The 27255-nt window shown below is 33.5% G+C and overlaps 3 protein-coding genes and 1 pseudogene across 3 annotated transcripts in view; 1 reads left to right on the top strand and 3 right to left on the bottom strand.

Moving 5' to 3' along the window:
• Window positions 1-1692, bottom strand: part of LOC130809407 (probable inorganic phosphate transporter 1-3) — an 8660-nt gene extending 6968 nt beyond the window's left edge. Inside the window, exon 1 of the mRNA XM_057675183.1 lies at window positions 1602-1692. The gene's annotated coding sequence lies outside the window, so the exon portion shown is untranslated. The remainder of the gene's footprint in view (window positions 1-1601) is intronic.
• A 2187-nt stretch (window positions 1693-3879) lies between these two features.
• On the bottom strand, window positions 3880-5220 carry LOC130809400 (low affinity inorganic phosphate transporter 1-like; annotated as a pseudogene).
• A 1093-nt stretch (window positions 5221-6313) lies between these two features.
• Window positions 6314-9630, top strand: LOC130808954 (uncharacterized). The gene is made up of 9 exons (XM_057674530.1): window positions 6314-6455; window positions 6762-6868; window positions 6917-6931; window positions 7726-7781; window positions 7891-8251; window positions 8333-8558; window positions 8635-8985; window positions 9095-9207; window positions 9292-9630. Exons 1-9 carry the CDS (start codon window positions 6314-6316, stop codon window positions 9628-9630), a joined length of 1710 nt encoding a protein of 569 aa, XP_057530513.1.
• A 7245-nt stretch (window positions 9631-16875) lies between these two features.
• On the bottom strand, window positions 16876-18699 carry LOC130809389 (UDP-glycosyltransferase 92A1). Its single transcript, XM_057675161.1, has one exon. It carries the CDS (start codon window positions 18492-18494, stop codon window positions 17058-17060), a length of 1437 nt encoding a protein of 478 aa, XP_057531144.1. The 5' UTR covers window positions 18495-18699; the 3' UTR covers window positions 16876-17057.
• Between the last annotated feature and the right edge of the window lie 8556 nt (window positions 18700-27255).

Raw genomic sequence — 27255 nt, 5'->3', positions numbered from 1 at the left:
GTAAACTATTTCGGTTTAGAGTCTTGTTTGATATTGCATGATATTTATTGTATGACTGTAAGGTAACGTCGAACCATGGACTGGCATGTAAAATCCCGGCGTCCGTGTTAGCCGGCACGTAAAATGCGGTGTCAGACAGGGGGTCTGAGAAAAATCCATCTTGTAAAGTCTCGAGCATAACAGTATTGAGAGGAGTGACGAGTCCCACTACAGTTAGGGTTTAGGACTACGACCCTCACCTAACCAGACCCTTACATATATCACTTGTCATTATTGTTGAGATCTTGTGATGTGCTATGATGGTAAAGTTATGAGGCTTAATTGAACTTGATTAAATAAGCATTAAGGTTACCAAGTACTTAGTAGCAGTAATGAACTTCTGCAAGTATTGAGAATGTAACTTAATAGTTTAGTAAAGGTCAATAATGAGTAATAACCTTCTATATTGTGCTTGATAATTATTTTGTAAGCATGATTTAACTATCGCATCATAAGCTTGTCGAGGAAATTGTATTCGGTTTTATCGCTGACCGATTTAATATGCTGTCATCTGTATCATAGATGACAGTATTTTGCAGGAAAATTTAGCTCAGGTTTCGATCCAGGCCGCAACTTTAATTATTCTATCGAGGACGTAGTTGTATTGATTTTACTTGATGACTTTAATGACTATATTGTACTTATGTTTTTTTTTATCGTATTTAAGCAAACTTTATGTTATATTTTCTCAATTGTAAGATTTTTTTTAACTTATGTTTTGAACGGTTTAGTTTAAATGATTTTTAGCAGTTCGGCATTTTACACTTCCGCATTATTTATTTTAAGTATAATTATTAATGTTAATTATGTATCGAGAGTGCCTTCCCCAAAATCTCAATATAATAGACTACACCAGATTATTATAATACCCAGAGGGAGAATTTTGAACAAACTTCTTAAATTATTGTTTATAAGTACAAAGGTAATAAACATAGCGTTGACTTTATTAGATCTTTTGCTTATAAGTTACAACGACTGAGAAAGAAAATTAACTTTTACAGTTGTACTTCATACTTCAATATATCTAAGCAATATTTTTTTCTTTTTAAACTATCCTAAATCAAAACTCCATTGCCATATGCTGCCTTTTCTTTGTTTTTGGTTTGTTGTTTATGTTTTAAGCCTTTGTCCGGTCAGTTTTTTTAAAAAAATTATTGTAAAACTTTAAAATATAGTATCATCTTTAGTATACAAGATGTAGTATTTTTTATAACAGATATACTGTTTGTAAAAGTTTGTTTTATATAAATTAATGAGTTTATATTATAAATATTGTGGCCATTTATATTTAAAGAGCAACTACAAGTAATTTAAGTTCAAAATAAAAAATCATAAAATTAATGTACACTAATTCAGTGTACAGTAAATACATATAATATGTACATACATTGTAATACTTATAAACGTTCCTAATTTAGCAATAAAGGTAGTGTTGTCCCAAAACTTTAAAATATTATCTACTATAATGATTCTTATTTTATTGAATTTAAACTTTCTAGTACTAAGTAAAAGATATAAATATCAAATAAAGCAGATTAAAATTTGGGAAGTAAAAGACAAACCTTATAAGAAGAGATGAGATGAATAAGAAGTATTCAAGTTGAAGAAGCAAGGTTGGGTCCAAGAATAAGTAATATTTGAATTTGATTACTCCTAAAATGTATTGAATTAAGTAAGGCCTAAGGGCTAAGATATAAATACATATACAACAAATTATAATTTGACCGGCATCTTCTCAGCATCTAAAGGCATATACTTTGCCTAAACGAGTCAACCAATTCACTTTAGCATATACTGATTAATTAGTCAACTTTTTTCTAAATTATTGGATCGTTATATTGCTTCTTTAACTGGAGCAGGATATTTTAATTAGTTCCTACTTATTTGTTTCCTTTACCTATGGATGTGCTGATGTTAACCTGATACGATTAATTTTTGTGTCTTACACAACAAGGTATCATATGTACCAATCAAAGTCTTCTAGTTAGGGATGGCAATTCAGTTCGAATCCGACCCTAGTTCGACTCGATCCGAGGAAAATAATCGGATTCGAGTCAGAAGAAAAGGTTATCCGACTCAAACTCCGACTTCACGATCCGAATCTGAGTTAGAGACGGACCGGAGTTAGACCTTATTAAAAATTCGACACTCCGAACCGACTCCGACCCTGTAGGAAATCCGACTTTGAATTTGACTTTTAACCCAATATTTTGTTTCCTTTAAAACTCTAGACGTGACTAATTCAATCTCTCTCTCATACTAATTGTAATTTTCGATTTTGAAAAACTACTTGATATTTTTATTTAGATCAATCAATCAAAATACGACAAATCAGATCAAGAGAAATAAAATACGCCAAATCAAAATGCAAGAATATTTTGTTAAATTGTAGTATTAGGAATATTTCTCATGTTAAACTTGAATTCAAAGTATATATTTATTTGTTAAATTGTATTTGAAAAATATATTTTGTTAACTTTGTATGCTTTAAAACATTAGTACAATATCACAACGATATAGTTTGACAATAATCCAACTTCGTTGGAGGTCCGAGAGTCCGAGTCGGGGCAAACTTGGAGTATGCATAATCCGACTCCGAGTGGAGGTGGACTGAAAAAAAAAAGTTCGACTAAAATCCGGAGCAAAGTCGGAGTATGTATAATCTGAACCGAATCCGACCCATTGCCATCCCCACTTGTAGTGTCTGTCAAGTTACAAACAGATTTTCTCACTAAATACATAAGTTGATCATAAGCTAATATTTTCTCTCTCCCTTCTTAATTTAAACTCTCTTCCAATTCATATAATTTAATTTTTCTATTCATTTAATATTATAAAAAGAAATTTCATATTGTAGCATTGAACTCTTATGAAATGCCAATAGTAGCACTCTTGTAAGATTTTTTCATATGGTAGCTACAACATTTGATAGCGTTGATGAATTAAACAATGAATTAAACGCCAAAATAGTAAATTAAACATTTGAGAGCATAAAAATGGTTAAGGGTAGAAACGTCAAAATTGTGAATTAAATAAAAATTGACAAGAATTTAACGGAAAATATTACGACAGTTATTTAAGGCATAAATTGGACGCTTCCAAGTGAAAAAATCTTATAAAAGCGCTACCAATGACGTTTCATGAAAGTTCGATGCTACCACGTAGAATTTCCTATTTATGAATTACAATTTACTAGATGACGGCAAAATCTTATAATTTTACAAGTCCACATACTCCACTTAAAATTAATTTTTTTTTTTAACTTTTTGATGCAATCTTAAAAGGACAAAAGAAGTGCATCTCAAAACTTTTTGTTCATGTGTAATAATGAATTGGGTAGAATATTTGAAATTGAGATAACTCTTTAGTCTCTAATGTTCATATGCTTTGAAGAACAATTATTAATTGAATATAACAAAGTACAGATTTATCAAACTTAGTACTATTAATTTAACATTTTTGTTAAATAAAATCTTGTTTGATTTGACATGATAATCGAAATTTGAAAATAAAAATACACAACCATTGAACAAAAGGTTGAAATTTATAAACAATAAATAAATCAAATAACAATGCAATCAAAATATTACAAATGATTGTATAGTAGAAACATTGTTTTACAGAATGCAAAATCTGGTAATCAAGCATAACCTCTGCGGTCATCACCAACATCGTCAACGTCAACCTCACAAGCTAATTTTTCATGGGATATACCTTTTAATTCAGCACAAAAAGTGTGCAGACCATACCAAGGATGTTGATTACACCAAGCACAATTAGCACATTTTTGTTACAGATTCAAACTGGATATCCATGGTCTCTCTTTAATGAATCCTTCTCTTATGATGCTTACACAAACTCGAATGCTTCTACAATTGCTCTGGCTTTGCCAGTTGCCACAGATATACCATGGCAAGTCGACCTTCGCCTTGTTGGGAATACCTCTGCAGGTACCACAAATGTTGTTTTATTTGGACCAAAGTTTGCAAAGAAAACTGTGAGTCCATACATCAGAATGAACCCAATACAATATTCCCTCTTTTACCAGTGGTCGTACGGGAAGGCAATAGCAAACATAAAGCCAGTCATGAAAAAGAATCCCATCATTTGAATCCACCATCGTCCCATTATGTCATTGAATGCCACTGTCAACTAATATCTAGGGACAGTTCCGCAAAGAGCAATCAGAGTTTGAGCCCTGACTACTATATACACCTCCCTTATGGCATTCATGTCCTCTGCTGGTGAAAACCATTGAATAGAGGAGAAAAGATCTTTTTGGAATGGATTTTGAATGTAGAAGGCAATACCAAAAAAGAACCAAGTGCTGGTTGTTCCTAATAGGCAAGTTCCATATTCACGAGAAAATTGAGCTGTGAATAGCCTGAATTGGTGCTTCTCACAATTTTCTATTTGCTCAATCTTAGCTTCCTCGGCCTCTATTTCAACCTTAAGAACTTTAGACATGTCTGTCGCAGCCTGTTTAGCATGCTTAGCAGCAAGAGCAATGTTTCTAGCAGTCTCGGGCATTTGCATATGCCAGTGGTAGGTCAGGCTGACAAGGATAGCTCTAATCATCAAGGCAATACGCCAGATGTAATCTGATTCCGGAGCAAGAGAAGCCACGACATTGACTTTGTATAAAGGAGGCTCGAATTTGCTTTCAAATGTAGCTGAGACAAGTAAGGAAACAATACCACCAGCCAATATACCAATGCCTAGCATAGCAAAGACAACAGCAACAAAACTTTCACGGGTCTTCTTGTTAGCATACTCAGACATGATGGTGGCGGATAAAGGGTAGTCTTCACCAACACCAAATCCAAGTCAAAAGCCGAAGAAACAAAGGGTGGTCATGACAGCCTTAGCACTAACCCTGAAAGAGAGTCTAGAAGCTAAGGATGAAAACACCATCATAATTAAGGTCATACCATAAACCTTCTTTCGACCCATTTTATCACGAGCCAACCAAAGAAAAGCTGACCAGCAAGAGAACAACAAAGGGCAACACCACTTACAGCAGCATATACATTAATAGACAAGGAACCAGGCTTCTTAGAGCCGAGAACATCGTAGTAAATACACCCAAGAAGTTTAATCATTAAAGAGATGCAAAACAGGTCATATGCATCTATAAAGAAACCCGTACCAATGATCACAATGGCTGTGAAGTGGTACCATTGTGTTTTCGCCACATCCAGTGCATTCAAAACTTCTAACTATTTTCTAACACCTTTGATTTTGTTTTCTCATAAACGTCCTGTAAGTTTACATGCATTGTCAAATTTGGAAGCAAGTTATTTGCATCAAGTTATTCTGCCTACAATGCCCAAAAGAAAGTTGCAATTAAAATTAAGTTTGCATGTGAAAACAATATGAAATTTGGAAATTACTACTCATGGACAGTCAGAGGTGAGTTTTTTTTATTTTACTAAAAACATGTGCAGTTAATTATTTTGACATTCCTACATCACTAGTTAGGAAGGAGCACACAAAAATTGTCATCGATGATATATTTTTATAATAAAATCTAGGTTTTGTGCACCACTTAATGTCTAGGTTGGACTACATACCGTCCTAGTCTTATATAGAATTCTTTAATTAAGTATATAGAAGATCAAAATTACAAAAATTTTGTGCGTTGTAATAAAGTATGGTGAGATGATCTCAAAACTAGTAGTTTATATGCTAATTGAAAGTGAAGGCTCTTGGACTCTCAAAGGTAAGAGGAGGTGTAGAAGATAGTAGAAAAACAAAATATACACTAGAACAATCAAATGGTGGAAGCTTTGATGAACAAAGCCCACACACAACTCATAAATGGTGCCCTAGAGTTTGCACATTTAATGGTGCACACTCATCTAACACAAAATGTTTGATCATACACTCTCAAGCTAAAGTTTGCACATTTAATAGTGCACATTCATCTAATACAAGAGACAACTCTAGGACTCTCAACCCTTATTTCCCTATGTATTAGCCTTCTCCTCATCATTCTAAATCTTATCATGCACTATATATAACCCCCCAAACATTTACCTAAAGGACAAACTTGTCATCCAAAAATATAGCAAATCTGAAAATTCAGATGTGCCCCTGCAATATGCTGCTAGAACGAGCCCTATGGAAGCTCGAACGAGCAATTCCTCTAGGGCATTTTTTTCTTACTGCTATGCACACTTGCCTCGTTTAAGGCACTTCTCTTGTAGCTCCTGCCTCGTTCAAGGCAGCCTATACAACACTCCTATTTTTTGTGCTCTTCAATGCTCCATCCATGGCAGGTCGAAGACCCTTCATCATTGCTTTCTTGAAGCCCAAAGATCAATGTACTCAACGCCCTTGCACCCAAATCATTACTTACAACATGGTGTGTCTTTGCTTAAAACATTTTGTGATTAAATCACCTCTAAGCATAGGTAACTTAGCACTTTTTCTAACACTAATAATTTATATTAATTGAGTTATTAAATGTATGCATGGAGCGCATCTCACGATAAGATCGTATCATTAAGTAATTGTGTATGTATTTTATGTTGGAGTAGTGATGCAAGTTAAATAAATAGATAGTTATATTATTAAGTTTATGTTTTGAAATATTACATAATTATAATTTGTGCCTATAAATAATTGATCAAATCAAATATGATGGTTAGTTATTCTTATTTTATCCATAAACGTACATTATAATGTAATTTTTCTTTCAGATAATATTGAATGATTAGTCGGATGCACTAATTTTGCATTCACTCTTTTCTTAGTAAGGGGGCGTTTGGTTGGTGGTCTTAAGGAAAGGGAAAGGGAATGGAAATACCCCATTCCCTTTGATGTTGTTTGCTTCACATTTTGAATGATTTCGTTTTCCCCTTTTACGGTTTAGGTTTACCCAAATGAGGTAAACCTCATTCCCCACCTCCTCCTTCAGTTTGCCATTCCATTTCCTCCCTCATTCTTCAAGCTCTTCTCTCCAAACCCTACTAGCGTGTTGCCGCCATCCTTGCCATCTCTTTCCATTCGTCGCGCGTCGTTCGTCTTCCTCAAGTTCTCATCTCTTCCTCGCACGTCGTTCCTCCTGCTGCTGCGCCATTTTTCTCACGCTTGATTTGCTCCTTCCATTGTCAAATGTAAGTTACTTGCTGATTTGAATCTCCTTTCTCTTCACTCCTTGTTCTTCTTCATTCTCTGTTGTACCGCCATTTTTGGATGTTGAAGCTCTGTTGAAGCTCTATAATTTATGTCGATTCTCTGCTGCTGCTGCTATTGTTGATTCGTGTTCTTGTTGATTCTCCTTTCTCATCTATGTTGTACCGTCAAGCTCTGCTATTGTTGATTCTCTGTTGTAATTTATGTTCCTAATCTCTAAGTCAAATGTAATTGTTATTGGATTTCTGCTGCTATTGGATTTCTGGATTTCTAGATTTGTGGATTGGAAATCAAATGTATCGTCATATTTCTGGATTTCTGCTGCTAATTGTTGTTGAAGTTGGATTAATTGTTCTGGATTTCTGTATTTGTTGTTCTGGATTTGTTTTGGATTTGTTGTTCTTCATAGTTGTTATTGATTCTTCTTGTTGGAAATCAAAAATTTTTTGCTTTACTAGATTGTGATTAAAATGTGGTTTTCAAGAATACATGGAAACAAGGTATTTGGTAGTTCTTTGATGTTCTTATTGATGTTCATTTGTACAGAAAATGGCTAGCATTGGTACTTCTTTGAAAAGGAAGAGAAATTGGGACTGTATTCGGTTCATAATTACTATGATTAATTGTGTTGTGTTGCTACATTTGATGTTCTACTCGATGAGAAAAACTATATACGATTCCCATTATGTTAAGGTTGATAAAAAAAACTAGGAGAAAAATGAGATTGCACAACTTGAATAGAATGATTAGAGAAAGTGACACTTTGTGTAGGAACTATCTTCGTATAAATCAATACACATTTGGTGTACTTTTAGAGATGGTTAGAGATATTGGTAGATTAAATGAAACAAGAAACACATGTTTGGAAGAGATGGTTGCGGCTTTCTTGTACACATTAGCTCACCATAAGAAAAATAGAATGATGGGTGCACATTTTTATAGAAGTGGAGAAACTATTAGTAGACAATTTCATGCTTGTTTGTTAGCAATCTTAAAGTTACATGCTATTCTTCTTAAGAAACCAACACCAATACAAGAGGATTGCAACGATGAAAGATGGAAATATTTCAAGGTAAATAAAAACCAACACTTTAATTTGAGATAAAATAGAGTGACTATTACATAATTTAAAGTGATATTGTTTGTTTTGTAGAACTCATTAGGTGCCCTTGATGGTACAATGATTCTAGTGAATGTTCCTTGTGATGATCGATCCAAATATCGGACTAGAAAAGGTACCCTTGCTATGAATGTATTAGGAGTATGTTCACCCGAGATGGAATTTATATATGTCTTACCTGGTTGGGAGGGGTCGGCACACGATGGTCGGATTCTTCGAGATGCTATTCCTAGGCCTAATGGGTTGAAAGTTCCAAAAGGTAATTTGATTGACGTACTAGATTTTATTTGAGATTACTTAGTAAGAGAGTAATATTTTTTTTTTAATTTGTCAAGGTTTTTATTATCTATGTGATGGAGGATATACTAATGGAGAAGGATTCCTTGCACCCTATAGAGGGTATCTTTATCGTCTTAGAGAATGGAATAATGGCCCCCGACAACCCCAAATCGCCGAAGAATATTTCAACTTAAGGCATGCAAAAGCTATAAATGTGATTGAGAGATGCTTTGGATTACTCAAGAGAAGATGGGGGATTCTTAGAAGTCCTTCTTGGTTTAGTTTACAAACACATGGTCGAATTGTACTTGCTTGTGCTTTATTACATAATTTGGTAAAGAGATACATGCTTGCAGAATTTGATGATGAGGACTTGTTTGAGGAAAATGATAGTGATGATAATGATGGTGATGATAATGAGGAAGATGATGTGGAGTACATAACCTCCATTGTTGTAACCGATCCATGGACGAATTTCCGAAATACAATGGCCCAATATATGTTCAATGATTGGAGGGCTAGACAACGCAGACTTACTTTGTGATGTTATTCATTTTTATTTAAAACCTCCATTTCTTGTATTTGAACTTCAGACTTGTATGTTTATTTCTTGTATTGAATATTTGTTGGTTCATTCCATTTTTATATACATGCAATTTTATTGACTATGATCGGTATAGTTCAATTTTGTTTATTTGTATTGAATGTTATAGAGGATGGATGAAAGTAGTGCTAGTGGAGGTGGAAGGGGAAAAAACAAACGATTTTGGACTGCCCAAGAAGATAAGGCTCTTGTGGAAGCATTGTCAGAGTTAGCTGTTGATCCTCACTGGAGGTGTGAAAATGGATTTAGAAGCAGCTACATGGTTCGCTTAGAGGAGCTCATAGGTAAGGCTCTTCCTGGTTGTGGTTTGAAGGCTCTGCCACACATTGATTCTCGACTTAAGACACTTGTAGCAAAGTTTAGGGCTATTTCTCAAATGTTAAATACAAGTGGATTCGTCTGGAATGATGAAAAAAAAAATGATTTTTGTATATCGGGCTGTTTATGACGAGTTTTGCAAGATATGCCAACCTTTGTACATTTGAGATTGTTTACTATGAACAGTATGGTTCAATTATGTTTGAGATTGTATGATGATGTTGTACATTTGAATGTTTGGTTCAAAATCATCCGAATTGCAAAACCTATTTGGAGTTTCATTTCCTCACTTTCATGAACTCATGAATGTTTACGGCAAGGATTATGCTACCGGAAAACCAGCTGAAGATTATGTTGAAGCAATCAAGAATTTGCAAAATGTTGCCCCTCCACAAGTTACACTTGATTCAAGTGATGATGAGGGAATTGATGCTAGTGGTAATGCCACTCAAACTGTTACTTCTCCTACTGCCAAAAAGATGAAGACTGAAAAAACTTCTAATAAAAGAAGTAAGAGAGGAAAGGTTGGTGAAGGTAGTTCTAATGAGTTGGCTAGCTTACAAGCATTCATGAAAGACATGAATGTTCATCTTTCAACTATGGCAAATGTGATGGCCCGCACTGATGATCGTGAGCAAAAAATAGTTGAACAGACTGAGAAAGTGTTAGAGGAACTACTATCTTTTAATTTAGAAGGTGTAACTCCTAACCAAGTTTTTGAAGTGGCTAACATTCTAACCTCACAACCAAACAAGCTCCTCATATTTTCAAAGTGTCCCGACGTTTTGAAAAGTGATTATGTTAAGAGTCTTCTTGGAGGAAATAGTAATGCTTAGATCTAATGTTGTGGTTCCATGAATGATTTTGAAAAGGACTAGAACACTTTTCGTATGTATTTTGATCTACAAACAAGTCATTATATGTAATTAATCGAGCTACGTTGTTATTATTTAAAGTTATGTTTTTTCAAAAAATAAGTTTTTTAAGTTTATCATATAACAACGACTTATTTTTGGAGAAAATATAAAAGAATTTAAAAACTCAAATTTTGATTCCTTAGCTTGAACCAAACAGTCACAAAGGGAATCATTCAGCAGTTCATTCCGTTTCCTGAACACAACCAAACGACTAGGCTAAATTAGGGGAATCCATTCCTTTCTCCTTCATTCCCTTTCCTCATTCCATTCCGATTCTCTTGTGCGAACCAAACGCCCCCTAATAGTCTCGCTTTCTTTTGAAATTCATTCATAAACTTATTTCATTTCCACAACTTAATCGGTCATAGTGAGATGAATGTCAGACTATATAATTAAGGCATGTAGAGATTAATTTGAAAAGAATGATAAAGGATAGAATATAATGATTTGAGAAAGACGAAAAAAAAAATGATGAACCTTAGGGAGAAAGGAAAATATTCACCCTATCCCACTAGGGTAAATATTTACCGCTAAAATGAGGGGAGTAATTCTTATATTTCTTATTCTCTGTCGGTTTACAACTATGTCATTAATTTTGACAATAATGATATTTTCTGAAATAATATTTTTTTTAAGTTGACTTTTTTTTCTCACAAATAGTTACTCCCCATACAAGAAAGTAGTATTGTAAGAGTTTAGAATCCATTAAATATATAATGCAATAGCAATTACAATAGCGATAATTACTTTCCGGTTAAGCTAAAAAGATATGGTAATTGTATGAGATTTGGATTACCTCATATAGCTAATGGAATTTACTCAAAAATGAAATACATATTGAAAAAGATTGAAGATAGAGACTAACGTGTGACTTTCGAACACAAAAGAAGATAAAGGTGAGGGAGTTCACAACCGGTGAAGGTACTAGAAGAAAAGGACATAATATTCTCCCTCAATTATCTCCAGCATTTTAAAAGCATATACCTAGAGGTGCTGGTTCGGGTGATCGGGTTGGTTTCGGATGGATGTCATTCGATTCGATTGTATTACAGATCGGTTATATTTCGGATGCGTGTTACGACGGATCACACTCGGGTCGGGTCGGTTAGTCACGGTTTGATTGAAGATCGGTTATTCGAGCTATCGGGTTAGCATCAGTTCAGTGTCGGTTGAAGTTCGTGTCGAGTTTCATTCGGTCTCGGGTTGTCATCGGTTAATAATTGGTTCAGTTTTACCGGGTACAGATCGGGTTCGGGTACTTTTCAAGTAGAATTCGGCTACGAATTGCGAATTACTAATTACTATTGATCGAGTCAGTATTAGATTAAGTTGTTAGTCATTTTTTAATTGATGATATTAAGGTTTCTTTACTTAAAGCAAAGTAGTGAAATGCAAATCAATTAGTGATCATTAATACATTGTTACTTTTAATTGTTTGACTAGAAATTAAAATTATAAATTGCTATCAATTTTCATCTAATTCGATTAAAAGTAGTTAAATAAACATTGACCATTGATTATTAACTCTAAATATATGAAACCATGTATTTATAAAATTTATTTTATTAAAATATTAATCACTTTATTAAAATGACTAATAAGATGATTGAATATGAGTTGATCATATTTCTATGTAAAAAATTGGTTCAGATTTATAGTAGTTCAATCTAAACTTCGTTCGGGTTAAGTCGGTTTTAGCCGGATCAAGTTCGGTCTCGAGCATGATTCGGGTCGGATATGACTCGGGTCGGTCATTATTAGGTTCGGGTAATCTCGGTTAATGGTTATGTGTCGGTTTGAAAAATCGGTTACCGCTCGGGTTCGATTTTCCCATTTTCGGTTGTCAACCGGTTCTGGTATAGCTTCAGGTCGGGTAATGTCGGTTCGATAAACCTAAAAAAGGAACACATTTTCGGGTCAATTTACTTTTGGTTTCGGATCAAATTTTTGAGTCGGATCACTTTTGAACAGCTCTACATATACCTTTGCTTTACTAGTCAATTAGAGTTTACTCTACATGTTTGCATGATTATATTATCGGCTCGTGTTGTATGAAACATTACTATCAAATGCATTCATATTATTTTATACTTCTTTCTATTCATCTTAGTGTCTTATTTACTTTATACACTCTATACAATACACTTATTCAATCCTTAATATATATAATTATGTATAATTATAAATTATAAAAAGTTGATGTTAATAAACTTTACATTAATAAAACGAATCAAATAAAATCCCACATGACTATGTTTTAACTTATAGATTAATGATTAAATACAATTTAAGAGTGATAGATGAATAATCTCTCAAAAGTAAATGGGAATAAATAGAACAGAGTATTTGTAATTGGTAACTACAAAATTGTAAATTATCAACTTAACACACTAAATATAAACGAATCAATCTAGTTAAAATGATTTCACTATAAAACCGTCTCATTTACAAATTTGTGATATATATCATAAATATTATCCGATCCCATAATTTCTAACACCCTTTCGCTCTTATCTCACATTTGCTATACATACCATCTAACCGTGATGTTTTGAAAACATCAACAATGGTAACTTTCATTATATAATTATTTCATAGCTGCTCACAACATTTTTTAAGTAATAAATTAAATTGAAATATTCACTCACTTGTTAGGAATGGGATGTATATTGTTTAAAATTATGAAATATAATCTTTTTAAAGGTTTGGAATTTATATAAGAATTAAAGGAAAATTGAGTACTACGTCTACAAGCATCACTGAACTTATAATCTACCATAAAATACCAACTAAATACTTATTTATGCAATATATATATTATTGTTTCGTATTAATTTTAATTACAATTTCTCTCAGTGAATGAAGAGTAATTTCTCTAGTCGCCGAAGAAGGATTATCCACATGTCAGTTTCTTCTAAATAAATCTCTTGGTCTAGTTCCTTGAGGTTGGAACAAGTTAAAGGTGATTGAATGTGGTGGAAAAATTTTACAATGACCATATAAAATGAACCAACGTTATTCACGCCCGGTTCTGAAGTAATTTTGAAGTGTAATCGTTTAAGACTCAGCTTATAAAGGGGTCAAAACTGATATATTCTTAATCAAAGCGATTAAACTATAATGGGTTTGTACATGTACCTTTTTAGAAAACAATTAATTATGAATTTAATCTCTGATTAGACTTTATCGGATGATTAATACTGGTATGGAAGTTTGTATTTGCTATCTTGCCATGTTATGTAATAACACCACTCCTGAAGATGCCTGCTCATGTAAAAGTAACAAGGGGTTAGCACCGTTCGAAATGATTTTCTGGGGACCCACTCCGACTTCCAAGTTAGTATGTGAATGAAACAATTTGCCTAATAGATCCTTCCAAGTGCACTGTGGCAACAAGGTTGATTACTACTTAGGATTTTATTTTGGCGTGAGGCCTTTGTGGAAAAAGGATTGTCTGAAAATTATTAATAATCTTCTTTTAAACGTTCTTTGAAATTAATGTGAGTACTTGAAAAACAGTTGTAATAAATTCTCCTGTAATAACTTATCAAGAGATTTATTTCAAGTACATTTCTTTGTAATAGAAAATAATTACCTCATTTATGGGTCCCTTTTAGAGTATTTATAATCTATCATTTGATGCATGAAATGTTCTTTCTGACCATTGTCAATCCGTAAAATTCTCTTGCATGCCAATATAGTTAAATCCTTAATGTGTCAAACCTTTCTCTCTCTTCTTAGTGGTTCTTTTTCCATCTAGCCGCGGCTTCTCTCATTAACACTCAACACGTGTCCCATTGTCTTTGCACCAAATCCAATTAATCTACTGTTGTACTAACGAATTCACGCGGTCATCTCATGCCATCATTTCTTCTTCCACTCTATTACACTCTTTTCTGCTTTCCGAGATACCTTACTCAATACTCCTAGATCTCTTACTCATTATTCCTAGATCTCCAAGGAACTTAACTATTTCTTTCCAGATTATTCAAAATTTGCTTTCCCTAGATAATTTTCTATGAGATTTACTTGAGATTAATATTTTGCACATATAATTTGCCCCGTAGATCTAAGAATTCTTGACGAAGAATTCGTGGATCTGTATCTATTTAATTCTTCTGGCACATTGAGGAGTTTCATATGGATTTATTTTTATGGTAATAACAAATTTTGCTTTTTAACATTCTGGCAACGTAAAAATCTGGGTACTTTTCATTTCTTCTGCCTTCTAGGAGGTTTCCTTCCTCTAGTAATTGTTGAAAACAATTTCTCTGGCAACTTCTTTTACTTTGCTAAACTTTCGTGGATTGGAGAACACACTACTACTAAAACGTTGCATTTTCATCAATACTTCCACTTGACTGTACTTACATTAAATGCTCGTCTAATCACTGTTCCCTATTTTTAAAAATTAAAATTTTAGCAGTTTTATCTTGGCTGTTGATCTTCCCACCCAAACTTTTTCATTCTTATCCCTTTCATTTCTCATATTTTTCTTGTTTATATATATGGTTGTACTTGCATTTATTGTGATTTACGTTTTCTTCAAATTATGATTATCCTCCAAATTCTGAATTTATTTTTCTCGAACATCTTTCCTCTCTTTAATCCTTCTTATAGTACATACCTTAACAATGGTTTCTACAAAAATCACTCACAGGGAATTAGCTTTTGCTTTTAACAGAGAACTCCTTGATTTTCCAATTCTTGAACTTTCTCTTTCTGTTCATCCTGAACTGCCACCTCATGAGCCTTCAATAGATTAGAGTATGAAACCAACTGGGTGGGTACTCCAAATTCTTACACACCTCGCCCTCACCAGTATAATATGCTACTGCACCGGAGAAGAAAATTTATATTTTTCCAATTTAAATCTAGGTTTTTCTTAGATAAAAATGATTTTAGTAATGATAAATTATTGTGTGATACTAGAGATATTAGTAAACCCTTTATTTTGAAAATAATCCATGAAACTTTTTTGATTTCATACTCTAAAGCTCACCACAAATCAAAAAAAAAAAAAAAAAAAACTAGAAAAAGATAAATTGGAAAAATCAATGTTAACACAGATTTTCCCTAATATATATAAGAATAACAGAAAAAGAAAAATATCTCTGAAGCTTTTGACAAAAAATAACTTAAAATTGTCATCAATGTTCATCACTTTGAGACTAATCAAGCTAATTCAAAAACTTGAAAAACAACACAATTTGTGCATCGAAATGTCATTGGAGATAAAAGAGATCAATAATTTACTGTTTTTACCCAACATTCAACTTAATTTGTTGGAGGAACCTAATGAGCAACACAATTTGTGTGATACCCCGGATTTAGCATGAAAAAAAGATTGATAGACTACTCATATCAACAAGTTGCATCTTCGTTTCATGGGAACTCATTTGCTAAGAACTCCACAGTTAAAGCGTGCTTGTTGGGGAGCAATCTTAGGATGGGTGACCACCTGGGAAGTTTTCTCGAGTTCGCACGAGTGAGGCCAAAGTGCGCTGGAAAGACTTGTGTTGGTTTGTGGGACCAGTCTACAGTCTCCATGAGTAGTCACCGATGGTCCATTGGGCCGGGGTGTTACAATTTGGTTGAATAACCTTCCATTTCAATGATTTCTTTACATAATCCTTAGTCTTTATCATCTCAACATTCAACTTTCTTTACCCACTTGCAAAGACCCAATCTTTTTCACATTTTCAACAAATTTTCAAGCAAAACCTGGGTTTATCATGTTACTTTCCATACACAATCCCCATCATCTGATGAAAAATTATCTTCATCATCCTCCTCAGAGAGTAAGAGAGAAAATGACATTGCATTGCAACTTCTAGAACTGAAGAAATTATTTGAAGTTTTAAAGTTCACGAGTCATGAGGAAGAAGAACAATTAACGGAATTCCTTGGTCCAAAATATTCTCTTTGCAAAAGGAAGTCCACATCCACATCTATCAAACTTCAATTTTCATGTGAAAGAAGAAGACACAAATCAATTTGGGGAAAGAATTAGGGTTCTCAAGAATTGAAGGTAAAAAGGAAAGAATTAGAAGAAATCGTGTCTTAAAAGAGGAACCTTAAATAACTCACGTGACCTCACGAGCTCGTAAAAAAAATAATTTTATGGTCAACATAAGAAAACCGTCAAGTGGTAGTCTTTTGCAAACATTTATGACTTTTAAGGTATTTTTTGCAAAGAAAATTAAATTAGGTAGTTTCTATTGTAAAATGTGCTATAAATTACATAATTTTTTTTATAACTTTTCCTAAAAGAAACGTAATTAGGTTGTCAAAACTCAAAACCATCAATTAATTAACATTCCCATTTTTTATCCAAGTATTTCATATCAGATGGGCCATGTAAGGAAAAATATTATGATTACTGAATCTGAAGCAACAATATGATACCAAATAATGACTTTTCAAATTAGGAAAAAGAGAAAGAAGAAAAGAAATTATAAAGAGAAAAGAATACTTTTTTATTTCATTTTGTTTGATAAACCCTAATGCACCCTTATATCGGCTTTTATACTACGAAAGCTATCACGACCACCCTCTTAAAACTAAGCACATTTTTACTGTTAAATGTACCTATAACAATAAATGACATTAATATTATGTTTAGCCTTCAATTTTGGTGCTAGCTCAAAGTAGCCTTACGAGAAACAATGAACTCTACAAACTCATCAAGAGATCTAAGAGAACACCCTCTATAATCACCTTCCACTTTCATTGCATCCCTCAATTTCTGTCCAATTACAACTGCCGCCTTCTTCATCTCACACCCAAAACTCCCTTCTTCCCTATCCATAACCATCTCCACCACCTTCTTCACCCCTTCGCTACTCAACTCCCCTTCCAATCCCCTCGTTAACTCGACCGCAACCCCCATCTCTTCCACTAACATCTTTGAATTATACGCTTGCTCCGCAGCCAATGGCCACCCTATTATCGGAACACCTTCGCTTAACGCTTCGATCAACGAATTCCACCCACAGTGACTCAAAAACGCCCCCGTCGCCTTATTCCTCAATATCTCCATTTGAGGCCCCCATTTCTTTACTAGCTTCCCCTGCTTCCTTTCCATTACTCTCTTCTCAAATCCCTCCGGCAGCCATTCGGGTTTGAACTCTCCATTGATATCAAACCCGAAAGGGGGACGAATCACCCACAAAAATTTCGCCCCACTTTCCTCCAATCCTTTTGCTAATTCCATCATTTGGATCGGGGTAACTGTATTCTGTGACCCAAATGATATGTACAAAACAGATCCTTTCTCAAATTGGTTTAACCACTCAACACAACCTTGTTCATCATCTTCATCACAACTATTTTCAGTCTTGACTAAAGGACCAATTCCCCAAACTGGTACTTTCAACATTGCTCTTAAAACCTCAAACCCTAATGGCTCAATTTCCTCAATTGAATTACACAACCACGCAGAACAATTCCTGGAGTACTTTATCTGGGGTTGAAAAAAACCCGACCAATCATCGGTTCCATCAGCAAATCTTAAAAACCTGTGAAGTTGGTTACGTTTAAATTTCCGATTCTCAGGGAATTCCGGAAGGGAAAACTCGACATTGTCTGGAACATTTCTATGAGGCAAATGCATCCAAATCGACATGTAAGCGGCCAAACCGTAGGCCCCACCAGTGTTGAAACAAACTCCGGTAGATCCAATAGATCGGGCCAAGTTATCAGCCCAGCCCAAGAAAATATCAAAGATGATACAAATGGGTGGGTTATCAAGGTGATGGCGAGTAAGGTGGTTGCGTACGTGAGGCTGGAGCGAAGTGGATGCATAAAACAGAGAGATTATTGAAGTTAATGGGAGTTTTTCAGTGTTTTCTGTGTTTGGTGGTAGATTATGATCGGTGCTGTTAAAGGGTAGATCGTAGATGTTAATGTTGTTGGATTGACGGCGGAGATTGGCGGCATTGAGAGGAGTAGTAAGGATAGAAAGGGTGAAAGGAGTGTGGGATCTGAGGAAATTGGCTAAGTGCAGAAATGGACGGAGATGACCTTGCGCTAGAAATGGCAAGAGGATAATGTGCTTTGTTTTTGATGAATCCATTGTTGGAATTGTAAGTTTTCCGTTTGACGGATGAATGATTTTAATGGGTTAAGGAAGAGAAATGTTGAACGATGAGAATGTTCGATATATGGATATAAATTGCAGGTTGGAGCACAGAGACGATACTGAAGAAAATGAATGAATGATTACTGATCAGTTTTTTGTATGGTCGAGAAATGACCGATGCAAATTATGGCTTTTCTTTTTCTGGCGTGCGACTAACCCAAATGCTTTAATTTAAACACCGACTTGTTCCATTTTTTACCATTGATTTTTTAGTTATTGATTTATAATTAATACATTCCAACAACCAAGAAGATTGAACTTCGGAAAAGTAAGTTAAATATATGGATAGATATTTAAAAAAAATGTAAATAATGGTAAAAAGTAAAAATGTAAGTTATAGAGGGGTCTAACTGAACCATGTGCACCAAGGTCAAAACATGGTTTAAGCAATTCAAATCTTCATCTTGATTTTCCTATGGGTACACTTCCTGACCAAGAACAAGGAATGATGGAACTGAAGGCATTCGAGTCATCGAGCAAGCCAGAACATCACTCGAGCAAAAGACAGCAGAATGCATCTGAGCCATCGAGCAAGACAGAACATCCGAGCAAAAGCCTTCAGCATGCATCCGAGCCATCGAGCAAGACAGAACACTCGAGCAGGAGCCATCAGAGCAATGATACTGATCAAACTTTCCACAAGAGCGAGTGAAGCTTAGAGAAGGGTCGTGGATTCAACCCAAGGGTGAGTGAAGCCTGAAGGGGAAGACCACGAGGCTGGCCTGAGAATCAAGAAGAGTGTTATTGGGTATATTTTGGTAAGGATTGTGTGTGCTTCCGCATTCTATAGATTATCTCAAAAGGCGAGAGTGATTCAGTGCAAGATTGTGAGTTTGAGGGACCTAATCTTGGTGCACTAATTGGGGTGGAAGCGAACTTTAAAGGTGTTAAGTTGTTAAAAGATCATGGTATGAAAGTGCACTAATCAAACAAGGTTATTTACAAATATTAATGGCGTGTTGTAACCTATAAGCTTAACCCAAAAAATAATTTTGGACGTCTTTTTTTTCTTCAACACATGAGAGGCTACATTTTGATTAACGTTAAGATAGACAACTCTAAATCATCTAGGGCATATCCACTTGTTAATATTTAATCAAAGATTAATCCTTATCCTTATTCTTAAGAAATTTCAAAATTTTCTGGTTTTGAACAGTACTATATAGTATTTGCTCCGTTTCATCTTCCCATTTTCTCACTTTTTCATTTCCCATTTCACTCTTCCGAGTTCCACCATTTGTTCTTCTCCCATATTTCCCTTCCTATTCTTCCTACTTGTTGACTTACTTTGCTTTTTATCTACATTTTCACTTCCTCTACTTTTTATCTACATTCATCGAGATTTCCCATCACTCATCAATTTCTCTAACCTACTTCATCATTTAGGTGGTAGGATCGAAATCAGTAGAATTGAATTACAAGATCGTGAGATCATACAAATATGCATTAATGTGCATTGAATTACTGATTATCAATTATATTTATTTTTTTTTTAGGTTTTTAGGTGTAACTAAACACTTATTTGACTTTTTTTATTAAGCATTTAAAAAAATATTTTAATAATCATTTTTAAACTACAAATCAAGAAAAATTTGAATTTTTGGTATTGAAAATGATCAAATGATGGTGGTTTATAAATTTGATGGTGAAATTGAAGAAGATAATGGCTCAATTCACATAATTGATATAGGTATGTCGCAAAAACACTAATCTCAATTTTATTATTATAGTATTCCATTCTATTCTTTTGGTATTCATTAGTGAAATTGAATATTATAAGTTCAAAATTAAATTAGATCATGAAACATCAATTATCAATTTATATGTCATAATTTTAGTATTGAAATATTAAATTTAAACCAAATGCTCTGCAATATCTCTATAAATTTGTATACTTATTTTTAAATTGATATTGAATATTATAATCTCAAAATTAAATTAGATCATGAAACATCAATTGTCAATTTACATGTCATATTTTAGTATTAAAATATTAATTTAAACTAAATGATATTCAATATCAGCATACACTTTGTATACTTATTTTTAAATCAATTATTGAACATTATAAGTTCAAAATTGAGTTACATATAAAACATCAATTGTCAATTTATATGTCATGGTTGTAGCATTAAGATATTCAATTTGAACTAATTCCTATACAATATCATTATAGACTTTGAATGCATATATTTATGCTAACATAACTTATTTAATTGTAATCATATTATTCAATTTGTATCTTATATTCTTCAATTTACGTAATGATTTTACATTATCAGATACAGAGTTTGACATACAATGCTTGCAACTAGATTGTTTGTCTAAAAACAGAGTTTGACATCAAGGGTTCAGTAGAGGGTATAAGGACAAGTAGTTGGGAAGAAGTTGAGTCATTGTATCATGATCATGCTAGAGCAACGAATTAAGTTTAGTGTTCGAAAGTCCACTGTAAGGAAAATAGATGGTGTTCTACATGCAAGGTATTTCGTTTGTTCTAAATAAGGATCTACAAGGATAGGTGTTATAGGAAATGAACCAAAAAATGACATTAAAAAGCTAGTTCCAACTAAAAGATGTGGTTCTGATGCACACATATGGGTTAAACTAAATATATTCAATGGTGAAGTCTTTGCAAAACATGTCGTATCATATAACCATACCTTAACAAGGGTGAAATAACAATACTTGCAAAAATCTGAGAGGATATCATCTTTAAAATAAATAATGAAGACAATTGAAGAATTTCAAGACGCACATCTATGACCTACTACACCATAAAGGTATTTGGCAAAACATATTGGTTAAGTTGAGTGTGTAGGTCATACATTAAGAGACAATCTACACTATGTCAATAGGTTAAGAATTAAGGAAATTTAGGATGGGGATGCTCAAACTGTCATCATGAAATTGATAATGTGGGCACAGAAAGACAATGGATTCTTTTGGAATATGAAGCTTGAAGACGATGCAAATCTTGTGGCACTATTTTGGTGTGATTCTTTGATGAAAGAAGATTTTAGAATTTAGGAGATGTTATCATTTTTGATAAAACATAAACAAATACAACTTGATATGTTCACTAATAGTTGGATTAAATAACCACTGGTACACTACAATGTTTGGTTGTGCGTTAGTAGTAGATGAGAAAGTCGATTAATTCGTTTGGGTACTTGAGTAGTTTAAAGAGGCAGTGAAGGGAAAAACTCTTGTATCGATCTTCACAGATCAAGACCCAGCAATGGCTAAAGCAATCGAAGAGGTATTTCAAAGATCCATTATTGTCTTGTAGTATTTAATTCAATCATACAAACAATCAATTATAATATTTAAAAATTAATTCATTGTTTATTGAATGGATGAATGTCAATACTCATGTTAATAGTTTCAATTTATCCTTTAAGTCTTATAATTTAAAATCATTTGTAGGTTTTCTAATTCTCAAATCACAGTCTATGCTTATGACACATATTGAAAAATGCAGTTTCACACTATGGAACATTAAAGTCGGATACAAGCTTCAAAGATTCTTTCAATTAGTGTTAATGGGATGCAACAATAATTTAAGGAAATTCTAAGAATATTGGGACGACATGGTTGATAAATTCAAACTAAAAAGGAATAGGGATTACTATAAATGATTCGATAAGCTGTACAATTTAATGGAAAAATGGTGCACTGCATTAAGTAAGGATTGCTTTTCAGTTGGAATATTATCTTCACAACTAAGTAAATCCACCAAAAATGCAATTGGATTTGAAGTAAAAAAACACGAGTGTATATCAATTCTTCAAATTACTCCAAGAAACTATAGAAAGATGGAGCGAAAGGGAGATAGTACTAGAGTTTTACTATGCAACAACTACACGAACGTCTAGTTTTAGGCTTATTGTTTTACTGCGACATGCTTCAAAGGTGTACACTTTAACCCTATTTAGGGACTTTGAACTGGAGTTTTAAAAAGCTATTTCATGCATATTTTACCAAGTTGTAGACATGGTAGATAAAAGATGTAAAAGTATAAGTTTAAAACTTAATTTACTCAATTCATTTCTTATAATATTCAATATTAATGTAATCTAATAAATTCTTTTTGTTATTTTCAGCACGATATTGTATTTTATAATTACTAGTTGATGGGGCGCCACCTTTTAACCATCTTTTCAATGCCTATATTGCCATCTGAATAAATTTATATTTAACCCATCAAACAAGAAGTCCCAAAAAACAACACTCAAATTCGTAATAAGAGCACTTGCGGGATAAAAGTACGTGGTGGTTTACTGGTTTCTTCTCTTGCTTATAGAGGTGGCACTAATTTGCTGAGCTTGAGCTTAAAATCTTCTTTGGACAACTTACAAACTATCTTAAGTAAGAACCTGCCTGCTATCTCTGTTCGGGTAAAAAGCACGGCTTAATAGGAGCCTTACTTGTGGAATATCTGTGAATGGAGGGCAGAATATTGTATTTCTTCAAGCAAATTCAATAATTTAAATTGCACCAGCACTACTGTTATAATGACATCACCATAAAGCATCATTTCCAAAAGCCATCAAAATGTTTGAAAGTTAAAAAATAGTTTTGAGACTGGTTTTTTGGGTTTATAATTTCGATGTATCTTTGATGGCTTATTGTAATTAGAGATGATGATTATCTTTCCTTTTCTTTTCCCTCCTTTTAAATCATGTATGATATTACCCAAAATGTTGAAATTTTGTTTATGCAGCTAGATATCACCTGTTTGATACTTAGACTTTGGCATTGTTTTTGCAGTTGATTTTTTAAAATAAAACTCATTTATTTTATGGAAAGGGGTGTATGCATGCGTAGTCTTGTTTTTTAATTTAGAGACCAAATCATGCTGATGTGCCAGCTTGTGCAATTGGAGCACATTCCATTGGAGAAGTTGCTCACATAGTTCTATTTGGAGATGCAGGCATCATGGTGGTTGGAGGAACAGACGTCATAGTTGAAAGGACGTCAAAGTAACAAAGTGAATTAAGGAGGAAAATGTTGTTTGTTTTGGTGCAGGCTATGATCATATTCATAGACATGGATGATTCTGGTGCGCCTTCAAATCAATGGATAAATAATATTCTGGATTCTTGATGACAAAAAGATTATTGAATCTTGTTTGCTAGTGAACATAGCTCTTATATCAATTGAAAGGATCACTCTAAAAATTCTAAGAAACTATACTCTACTGGGGGTTGAATAGACTATAGTGGATTTTCGCAAATACTGCTACAAGAATCTAGACAAGAATTTTAACTCTATTTGAGAATTGTTTTTAATATTTTTGTGTGTCTTTAAGAAACTAAGTAAATGAACTAGTAAATGTGAAAGTAAGGACAAAAATAAATAGGAACAAACAAAGTATATAAGAAGTTCAATTCATTAAAGAATCTGCGTCTTCATCTTCGAGTTCTGTCTAACTCTTAATATTTCTAATGCTTACTCTTTTATTACTCTTTGGTTTACTTGTAGTTACATACTATCTAGAAGAAATTCCATTATTCTCAATGCTAAATAGTCTAGAACCACCTGAGCCACTACTACTTACACACTTACCAAGCAGCTAAAAAAAAAAACTCAATTACTTAAATACCAACAATTCTACAATACATAACAAAGTATAAACGAGACAATCTTACTTCAGACACTCAATGTCAAAACTTTATATAAGATTACTATTTTGCTTCTATAAATAACCTTACCAAGATATAATTCTAATTCGAGAGTATTAGAAGACTTGAATAAAAATGTGTGTATAAGTCTTTTTGTTTGAGTATAATTAAAGCTTTTAGAGTGTTGGTGTATCAAGTTGGTATGTTTTATTCTCTGAAGATTAACTCTCTATATATACGTTTTATAGGAATTCGAATTTCAACGTTTCAAATCTGCCAACAACAATATTACAAGGCTTTCGGTTTCTTGAGCTTCAAGTACCTGAGTCTTTAGGATGGTTTTTATGTGACCATTTAAATAGGTTAAAAGTTTCTTTCAAAATCTACCAAACGTTTGTTTCTTACTTAACAACCTGCATTTTAAAATTCAAACACAACACAAAACATATCTTCCACACTTTGTGGAATAGTTTGAATATAATTATTAAGTAACAACTAAGTCAAAATAACTTTCTATTATTTAGAATTGAGACATTCAAATATATAGTTTTAAAATTTTGTACAAAATAAAAGTCAAACAAATGCATAAAATTTATAGTAGCATGTAAAGCAATATTAAACAATAAAAAAAATAATTTTTATTGACTCCAAACTACTCAGACATAATACATCTTATTTTGTCAAGGGTCCTAATGGACTAAAGTATGTTTTTCATCATCATGTGTCCTAAGACATACACTACTAAAAAACATGGAGTTTATAGACTCTTGGTTTTAGACACTTGAACAACCGTCTAAAAAAAACGGAGATTTTCGACGCTTTATTTTTGACGCTTAAATAGGTTGAAATTTAACAAAGAAAAAGCGTCCGAAAAATAAAAAAAAATAAAGAGTGAATCTGGCTTTTAAAATTCTATAAAAAAATTGTATCAAAACGCACGTCTGGAAATTTCAGACAAACTAAACCCGCCTATCTTCAATTCCTCACATCAGTCAAGAACAAGGGAGAAGGAGAAACCCTATTCTTATATTCGCCTCCCACGCGTAGCAATCTTCATCATCCTCAAATCAGGTAAGTTCTTCTTCTTCCATAAGCACGCCTGTCCTCTTCATTATCTCATTCTCTTCATTCGTTCTTCCTCATCCAGATTATCATCAGGTAAGTTTTCGTTCTTCCTCATCCGGCAGCACGCCGAACTTCCAGTCTTCATCCGGCAGAAGTATTGAGCGTTTCCTCCGGCAGCCGTACCACCCCGTACCAGTCTTCTTCATTCTCACAATTGCACTATTAGGTACTCTTAAGTGTACCAGTCTTCTTCATGTCCTTTGTAATGTCGTTTTCTTTGAATAAATTATCCCTCCATTTTTTGAATTTCTTTGTTACATCCTCTCATTTTCTGTTTTTTATATGTGCTTTGGACTTTGATTTTGATTTTGATTAGTTAGTGAGAGTGTTTGTGTGAAAGGGTTGAAATCGTTATTAAGAGATTGAAAACAGAGGATTCATTTGATATACTTTTGATTTTGATTATGATTAGTGGGAGTATTTGTGGTGGCATTGTTGATTAATTTATTTCTCGGTGGCTTTGGGGAAATTCGATGAAGATCCCAAACCCTTATCTATTTCTTGGAATCATTGAAGAAATGTGCATTGTTTATCCTTTGTTTTTATTTTATATTTTGACCAAGGATTAGAAGAATTTATTATTGAACAAGCTATTGTAAATAATTTTTTGTGGAATAAAAATATATTGAAGGACATTGGCTTTAATGAACAACACTATGTTTTTGTTCTATATGTCATTCAAATACAAATGTAAGATAATATATACAAAAGAAAAATATGAATGGGTTGTTAGATTTTGATTGTTTTAATATGTCATTGTTATTTTGTCGATGATTATTCCTGGCAAGGAAGGGCCAAGGAATAATATTGACATTTATATGCGTCCTTTGATACATGAGTTGAAATTATTGTGGAAAGGTGTCAATGCTTTTGATTCGTACACTAATGTGAATTTCAAACTTAAAGCAGCATTAATGTGGACAATTAACGACTTTTCAGCTTACGCCATGTTATCAGCATGCAGTACTAAGGGTTATAATCTCCCTCTACACGAGTCGAAAATAAGATATGTTACATAGGACATCGTAAATGGTTACCTAGGGATCATCCTTTTAGATTTCAAAGTAGTTTGTTTGATGGGACTGAAGAACATGGTAGTGCTCCTTCACCTATGGCTGGCTCTGACGTTTTTAAGAGAGCAACAAACTTTAGAGCATGAGTATGGGAAAATTCAAAAGTCATGTAAAAGACGAAAATGACAGTCCATAAGTGATATTGATGTCAATGATCCTAAGATTCTTTGGACTAAGAGGAGTATATTTTTTGACCTTCCTTATTAGGAGCATAATATTCTTCGTCACAACTTAGATGTCATGCTTATACAGAAAAATGTGTATGATAATCTACTTGGAACTTTGATGAACATGGATGGAAAAAGTAAAGATGATGAATTTGCTCGCTTGTTTTTTAAAAATAGAAATGTGAAGCCACATTTTTGGATACAGCGTCATAGTGACAATGAATTCATCAAGCCACTCGCCCCATATTGTATGACTGGGGTAGGTAAAGAGTCATTTCTACATGTTTTGGCAAGTATTAAATTTCCTGATGGATGTGGGTCAAACCTTTCAAGATGTGTGAACTTGAAAAACAAGAAGCTTATGGATCCTAAGAGTCATGACAACCACATATTAATGCAAGATATCCTTCCAATAGCATTGAAATCATCTCAACCCTCCACAGTTATTGATCTTGTTAGATCATCATTTTTTAAGTCCCTTTGTGCAAAGGAAATCGATCCAAATTATCTTGATGCCTTACAATCCAAGATAATAGATGTATTGTGTCGAATGGAGATTGAATTCCTTCCTCGTTTTTTCACTATTATGGTTCATTTGTTAATTGACCTTGTTAAAGAGGTAAAGTTCGGAGGACCTGTTCATGACAGATGGATGTATCCAAGTGAAAGGTATATATAATTTGACATTGCACTCCTGCCTCTT

The sequence above is a fragment of the Amaranthus tricolor genome, chromosome 1 (assembly GCF_026212465.1).
Source record: "Amaranthus tricolor cultivar Red isolate AtriRed21 chromosome 1, ASM2621246v1, whole genome shotgun sequence".
In the NCBI taxonomy this organism is placed as follows: Eukaryota; Viridiplantae; Streptophyta; class Magnoliopsida; order Caryophyllales; family Amaranthaceae; genus Amaranthus; species Amaranthus tricolor.
This window is presented reverse-complemented; position numbering and strand designations above follow the sequence as displayed.

Bases quoted from the DNA above. Each gene is read 5' to 3' on its own strand.
- LOC130809389 (XM_057675161.1), bottom strand. From the start codon at position 18,494: ATGGATTCATCAAAAACAAAGCACATTATCCTCTTGCCATTTCTAGCG.
- LOC130808954 (XM_057674530.1), top strand. From the start codon at position 6,314: ATGGCAGGTCGAAGACCCTTCATCATTGCTTTCTTGAAGCCCAAAGAT. The intron at 7,782-7,890 runs GTTCATAATTAC...AAAAAAAACTAG, and splicing joins AGAAATTGGGACTGTATTCG to GAGAAAAATGAGATTGCACA. The intron at 8,559-8,634 runs GTAATTTGATTG...TAATTTGTCAAG, and splicing joins TGGGTTGAAAGTTCCAAAAG to GTTTTTATTATCTATGTGAT.